At 37.6% G+C, this 7,500-nt stretch overlaps 3 protein-coding genes and 1 long non-coding RNA gene across 4 annotated transcripts in view; all 4 read left to right on the plus strand.

Annotated features, from left to right (window-relative positions):
• LOC132151479 (PRELI domain containing protein 3B-like) overlaps positions 1–7,500 on the plus strand; it is a 401,075-nt gene that overhangs the window by 184,885 nt on the left and 208,690 nt on the right. The gene's annotated exons all lie outside the window — the stretch shown is intronic.
• The window catches only part of LOC132151476 (neurexophilin-2-like), a 199,281-nt gene that overhangs the window by 92,955 nt on the left and 98,826 nt on the right, over positions 1–7,500 (plus strand). The window contains exon 2 of the mRNA XM_059559586.1: positions 1–726. This exon is cut by the window's left edge and continues 197 nt beyond it. Within this exon, the coding sequence (XP_059415569.1) occupies positions 1–601 (601 nt within the window). The 3' untranslated portion in view covers positions 602–726. The remainder of the gene's footprint in view (positions 727–7,500) is intronic.
• LOC132151207 (uncharacterized) lies at positions 2,801–4,486 on the plus strand. Its single transcript, XR_009436348.1, has 3 exons — positions 2,801–3,294; positions 3,507–3,660; positions 4,311–4,486. It is a non-coding gene; the product is annotated as an uncharacterized LOC132151207 (long non-coding RNA).
• Positions 5,561–7,500, plus strand: part of LOC132151475 (serine hydroxymethyltransferase, mitochondrial-like) — a 23,865-nt gene continuing 21,925 nt past the window's right edge. The window contains exon 1 of the mRNA XM_059559585.1: positions 5,561–5,690. Within this exon, the coding sequence (XP_059415568.1) occupies positions 5,658–5,690 (33 nt within the window). The 5' untranslated portion in view covers positions 5,561–5,657. The remainder of the gene's footprint in view (positions 5,691–7,500) is intronic.

Genomic DNA, 7,500 nt, shown 5'->3' on the forward strand with positions numbered 1-7,500 from the left:
GAACCCCTACGAATGGGTGCGAAACCAGTCGCAGCTCCAGGATCACACAGGCTACCGTCCCAAACGCAAACCCTCCCTCAAAACCTCCATGAAGACTAAAAAGATCTTCGGTTGGGGCGACTTCTACTTCAACGTCAAGACGCTCAAGTTCAGTCTGCTGGTGACGGGGAAGATCGTGGACCACGTCAACGGGACGTTTACGGTCTACTTCCGCCACAACTCCTCCAGTCTCGGGAACGTGTCGGTGAGCATCGTTCCTCCGTCCAAAATCGTAGAGTTCGAGGTTCTCCAGAAACCTCTTCACCCAGAGATCCAGTTCCACCAGCAGCACCAGTCCACCGTCGACCCCAAAGACATCAAAGCCTTCAACTGTCGCGTGGAGTACGAGAAGACGGACCGCTCCAAGAAGCCCAAACCCTGCCTATACGATCCATCGCAGACCTGCTTCACTGAAAACACCCAGTCGCACTCGTCCTGGCTCTGTGCCAAACCCTTCAAAGTCATCTGTATCTTCATCTCCTTCTTCAGCATCGACTACAAGCTGGTGCAGAAAGTCTGTCCGGACTACAACTTTCAGAGCGAACATCCGTATTTGGGATGAAGCGGCTGGGACTTCACAAGGCATTATGTTTTCTTTGTATATAGAAAGAACCACCCTAATTTGTTAAGCTCTTAAAGGGGTCATCGGATGCTACATGCACTTTTACAAGTTGTTTGAACTGAAATGTGTGTTGGCAGAGTGTGTACACAACCACCATATAATGATAAAAATCCATCCAGTGGTTTTTTTTATTTGCTCAAATCTTTACCCCTTTCTAAAATCGAGCCGATCTCAGTGGCGTCACACAGACAGGCCCCTCCCACAATAGTTTGATTGACAGCAGCATTTCAGCACAGACTGGACTGGTGTCTAACTGTCATCAGTCCACCATTGTTTCTTGGCCGGAGCAGATGTAGATTAGAATGACTCCGAACTAGGGATGTAACGATTAACTGCGTGCCAGTTGAAAATATATTCGAATGTGTGACGATTCAAATCGGTTGAGATGCTAAACAGATCGCGATTGAATTAGGGGAGGAGTTTATATGAATGTGTGTCTGAGGGGAACTTAATGTCTTTAGAAAAGTTTAGATGTTATTTTTTCTTCTCATCTTGCCTCTGTATAATGCATATTAAAGTTCATAAGTTCAGCGCTGATTTGTTTACAGCGGTAACCAAGGAAACACTGTATCATTGCTGTTCATAATTACGGCTCTGCTTCATTTACAGCGGTAACCAAGAAAACACTGCATCATTGCTGTTCATAAGTGCAGCAGCTGCTTTGTTTACAGCGGTAACCAAGGAAACACTGCATCATTGCTGTTCATAAGTGCAGCAGCTGCTTTGTTTACAGCGGTAACCAAGGAAACACTGTATCATTGCTGTTCATAAGTGCAGCAGCTGCTTTGTTTACAGCGGTAACCAAGGAAACACTGTATCATTGCTGTTCATAAGTGCAGCAGCTGCTTTGTTTACAGCGGTAACCAAGGAAACACTGTATCATTGCTGTTCATAAGTGCAGCAGCTGCTTTGTTTACAGCGGTAACCAAGGAAACACTGTATCATTGCTGTTCATAAGTGCAGCAGCTGCTTTGTTTACAGTGGTAACCAAGGAAACACTGTATCATTGCTGTTCATAAGTGCAGCAGCTGCTTTGTTTACAGCGGTAACCAAGGAAACACTGTATCATTGCTGTTCATAAGTGCAGCAGCTGCTTTGTTTACAGCGGTAACCAAGGAAACACTGTATCATTGCTGTTCATAAGTGCAGCAGCTGCTTTGTTTACAGCGGTAACCAAGGAAACACTGTATCATTGCTGTTCATAAGTGCAGCGCTGCTTTGTTTACAGCGGTAACCGTGTATCAGTGTATCATCTGTTCATAAGTGCAGCAGCTGCTTTGTTTACAGCGGTAACCAAGGAAACACTGTATCATTGCTGTTCATAAGTGCAGCGCTGCTTTGTTTACAGCGGTAACCGTGTATCAGTGTATCATCGGAAACAGTGTATCATTGCTGTTCATAAGTGCAGCAGCTGCTTTGTTTACAGCGGTAACCAAGGAAAATGTGTATCATTGCTGTTCATAAGTGCAAATCATTGCTGTTCATAAGTGCAGCAGCTGCTTTGTTTACAGCGGTAACCAAGGAAACAGTGTATCATTGCTGTTCATAAGTGCAGCAGCTGCTTTGTTTACAGCGGTAACCAAGGAAAATGTGTATCATTGCTGTTCATAAGTGCAGCGCTGCTTTGTTTACGGCGGTAACCAAGGAAACACTGTATCACTGCTGTTCATAAGTGCAGCGCTGCTTTGTTTATAGCGGTAACCAAGGAAACAGTGCATCACTGCTGTTCATAAGTGCAGCGCTGCTTTGTTTACAGCGGTAACCAAGGAAACAGTGTATCATTGCTGTTCATAAGTGCAGCGCTGCTTTGTTTATAGCGGTAACCAAGGAAACAGTGCATCACTGCTGTTCATAAGTGCAGCGCTGCTTTGTTTATAGCGGTAACCAAGGAAACAGTGCATCACTGCTGTTCATAAGTGCAGCTCTGCTTTGTTTACAGCGGTATCCAAGGAAATGTTTAAGCTCCACCTGCTGGCAGAAAGTGAATCTGCGTCTCGTTCAGCTCGTCTGCTGTTTCGGTTAGTTTTGTTATTTACATTTACATTATAATTACATTTAGTCATTAGGCAGATTCTTACAAATGAGGACAGTAATAGCTATCAAAACCAAAAGTGCTTTACAAAGAAATGTGCAGCATTTTGTCCAAGCAATAATATAAGAACACATATAATTCATAATTTCTCTTAAATCTCATTTGGTAAAAAAAAAAAAAAAAGGTGAATCGAATCATGAGTTGAGTGAATCGTTATATCCCTACTCCTAAGCGATTGAGATTTTTTGTTGTTGGATGTAATAATGAACACAGCGGTCATTATTTACTCCCGACAACTGAGCCGCTGAAGACGCAGTGGATTACATTTGTTTCTGAAGGGAATGCGCCCCTGATCTACATAAATGTGTCAATGTTCACGCAAATCATTCGTGATCCAGCTTCACATTCAGAAGAAGTGAGAGTAAGGCTTTTTAATGAATCTTTGCAAATCACCTTTCCTAATAATGTGCTAATTAGCAGGTTTCACAATGAATGTGATGGAGAGTGACTCGGAAGAGAGGGTGGAGTCAGCAGAGCTCATTAACATTTAAAGGAACATGCTACAAAACTGTTTGTTCTGAAAAGAGCTCTTTTGGACAGGGTAAAAGGTAGAAATTTAAATAAAAAATAAAAAGAGAAATTGTAACCAAACTTTGTTACAGACTTTTCAGTAAGACCCTGAAGAATTATATGAACTTGTGGAAAATGGGCATTCGATGACCACTTTAATATTGATTTCTTTATTGCTTTTGTCTGTTTTCGTCCGTCGACTGTTAGACAGTTTTTTCTACTGATCCTGCTTATGTCTTTCAGAATGGATCGGATGTTTCTGAGATGAAAACCAGCTTGTGGTTTCTTCAAATCTTTCACTGATTGCTAATGACAAACCTGTTAACGGTCTGATCAGGGTATCACAAACTCGACTGATAGTTAAAGTCAACATAACAGTCTATATAACAGATGAATGGTAAATATGATGAATGGTCATGAAAATAAATGGTTATTTTCTTTACAATGCAATGATGAATCAACCAGGAACATGAATTTGTTTTGATTTGATTTGAAGATACATTTCAGAAATTAGAAAATTTTCATGAAGCAAAACCATTAAGGTTGAGTTTTCCCCTTAAACTACACTCTTTAATATAAAGATGTCCATATAGAAACTTAAAGAAGCTTCAAGTGAACCAAATCTTAAAATAAACCTTTTTTTTCTGTCAGTGAAGAACATTTTAATGATCTTAAAATGCTTTATCCGCTATTAAGAACCTGTAGTGTTTCTATGGATGTTAAAGGAGCCATCAATACGAATGAAGATGCTTTATTTTGAAGAGTGTAGATTCATCAGCAGAAGCTACAAAAGCTTTCTTGAGTCGTAAACCAGGTTTAATGGTCAAAACATTGAGCAAAATCCTGCAGGAACTCTGAGAGAGAATAATAAACAGATCCAAATGAATGTATTTAATAGAATGTTATTCAACCCCGTATGAATTACCTTTATATATATATGATGAAATTAAAGATATGGCTTATCTATTTACTCTGAATAAAGTATGAAGAGACACAAAGAGGAATATATGGGTGAGATGCTGACACGTTTCATTCTTGTTTTTCAAGTCGAGCACCAAATGGAAGCGTCTTTCTTTATTTTCTGGACACCGATCAGTCTGTGAATCAGAGATATGAGAGGAGCGCAGCAGTTCTGTGAATAAAGCATTGCTTGATGATGTGTATAGTATAAATGGGGGGAATTGTGTGTAAATAATGTATCACAAATAAATAATTAAATCTAACCTGCCTGACCTGCTGTTATTATCCAATGATTGACAATGCTGCTTTAAGAAAGACTCAAGACTGCAAAGAAGTTTCTTTCAATTCACTTCACATGATACTGACACTGTACTTCTTCTGTAAATCCATGGTAAATTATTGTGCATAAAAAGTGCATTTTCTTCATAGATGAGTTTGTTTTATTAAGGTCACCTGAACTCTGATTACTGGAGTTAAACAAGCAAAAAGAACTTCTACCTGTGAAATATGATCATATTTTTTTTTTGTTACTTTAACTCTTCAAATTAATTTAACCAACTTCATTTTTTAAGTTAAATGAGATTCAACCTGAGTCATTTTTACATTAATGTTTAAATTAATTCTATAGCCAAATGGTATATATACCTAAAATTCGAACTTATGCTTTTAAATTGAAATAGGTGGATATTTTTTACAGTGTAATTGCTGATTGTTTATTATTGGATTGCTGATAAGTATGTGTTTTTGTGTTGTGCATTATATTCTAATCAATGCTGATTCTTCTTGTTAGATTATTTTGGTGTAAAATAATTCCAGTAGTAAAACTAAAGATATAAAGTGTTGATATCATTATGATAGCTCCTCATAATGTCAAACTTGTCCTACTTTTGTAGAATGATATTACTATGAACGCATACAATATGTAAATAAATGAAATTACACTGGAAAGTAGTACTTAGTAATTAGTTTTTATTTATAACTTGATGTACTAAAATAACTAAAACTGAAATTAAACTAATAAAAACTATATAGATACATAAAAAACTCTCAAACTTACTGAATTTTTTACTAAAATTAAATCCAAACGGAAAAAAATAAATAAAAACGAATTCAGTACATTACAAAAAGAAAAAAAATAATCGAATCGAATTGAAAAACACCAGGAAAAGACAAAAAAAACAAAAGAAGAAATCCTAAAATAACGCATTCAACTCTAAATAGCATTAAATGACATAAAATTTGATGTAAACAACACTTGCGTGCGTTAGTCATGACGTCAGTATGTAGGCCAGCGACTGCGCGGCTGCCGCATCTGTCAGGACTACATTTCCCATGATCGCTCGCGCTTAGCGTCAGTCCGCTGCTGTCATTTAGGCGACGGACGAAAAGCGTGCGAACGTAAAAACCTGCTGGAACCGGAGAAGTCGTTTTACGATGTTAACACTGACATTGAGACAACTGATCAGGGTGAGTTTATACACACACACAACCGCTTTATAGCGCACGATGACGCAAAAGCGAATGAATCACAGAGATGATGAATGTACAGTGATGATAACCATCAGCGTGCATGCACAACAGAACACGCATTCGAAGCGTCATGCGTCGATGCAGATGCTGCGTGAGTTGAGGGTCTGATCTGATTCTGAGCTCTGTTCGCCATTCACTGCCTGATTATACTCTCTAAGTCATGCTTTTCTGTTCGACATTTAATAGTGCCTCTGTGACGTGATTTGAGATTGTAGTTTAATACTCCAGCAGAAGTTTCACAGTCCATCTTTGTCAGTTATGCATGAATGCATTTAGGACAAGTTACTGAACTCTGAGATGTCAGCAGTGCTCGTTGAGATCTGTGTCTGCATCATACTAGTTAGATGATGCAACCACTGGTGATGTGTTTCAGCATGATTCCTCTTCAACACTCACATCATTTAAACACGTGCATGCAATGCTTTATTTACACACTTGCATGCTTTAATCTGTGCTTTTAGATCTTTCGAAGCCCTCACAATTTAGATTTTTCTTTTTTTTTTTTTTACTTTGTTTCAGAACTGTGAGATTAAAAAGTCACATTTCGTTTTTTTTGTATGTTTTATTACAAGATGCAAGCAGAAAAACAGAAATTGCAAGATGTAAACTTAACTCTGAGAGAAAACAAAGTCTGAATTGCAAGAAGGAGGGTCATAATTCTGAGCAATTTTCTCAGATATGCAAAACACAAGTGTGAATTGTGAAATTAAAGTGTTTTGCGTCTAAATGCGTTCATCTTTTCTGTCCTGTTACAGAGATCAGATGTGTTTCAGTACAAAGTTTTTCTTTTGCAATCAGACACTGAGTTGCTGTTTTGACTCTTGATGGCATGTTTTTATTAAACTAATAACACGCGTGTCTCTCATTATGGCTGTGGTTCACGTGCTTTCATGCTTTTGTTGGAATGAGCTGAACACGCTTCTGAATACGTAACAAATACATCATCTGTGTTTGTCGGTGATCTGGTGACTCAGTTAATCTGATTTAGTGAAGGCCTTTAGTTAGCAGCTACTTCAGTTCTGTAGAAATAGGTTTCTGAACTGTTTTTCAGATGTTCGTCCGACGTGTTTTATACTGATTGTTCAAGTGTTTTCCCATGCACATTTTCCACAAATTGATATGTTTCTTTAGGGTCTTAATGAAAAGTATGTAACATCGTTTGGTTAAAATTTTTCAATGGTAGTGTAAAAAAAACTCAATAACAACTCTTCTCAGAGCAAGCCGTTTTGTAGCATGTTCCTTTAAATGTTAATGAGCTCTGCTGACTCCGCCCCTCTCTTCCAAGCGGCTTTCTGAGGGATTGTTTACTTAAGCTGCATTCATCTGAAACTTGCTAATTTGCTTATTATTAGAAAAGATAAAATTCAAAAATCGTTTTTTAAACGAACAATTCATATTATCTCAGTCATTTTTCTATTTAAGTAAATAACTAATTTTAAGGACATTTAAATCTTTTTTGCATGAATCGATAAAAAGTTGCTTTAAGCAAAAGTGTCTGCCAAATGCACAAATGTCTATTTATTACAACAAAACCTGTTGAACATTGTCATATCTCTTAATCTCATAAACATATAATTATGCATACTGTATAAACCAAATGCTGTGAAGTTTATGCTAAAAATATGAAATAAAGCCATTAAAAACTAGTGAGAATAAATGTATATTGTCTGAATGTATATTGTTTTGCTTCTTGAGTAAATTTAACTTTTTTTAAGGATGTGTAAATATTGGTGTTTTTTAATAAATC

The sequence above is a fragment of the Carassius carassius genome, chromosome 10 (assembly GCF_963082965.1).
Source record: "Carassius carassius chromosome 10, fCarCar2.1, whole genome shotgun sequence".
NCBI classification, from domain to species: domain Eukaryota; kingdom Metazoa; phylum Chordata; class Actinopteri; order Cypriniformes; family Cyprinidae; genus Carassius; species Carassius carassius.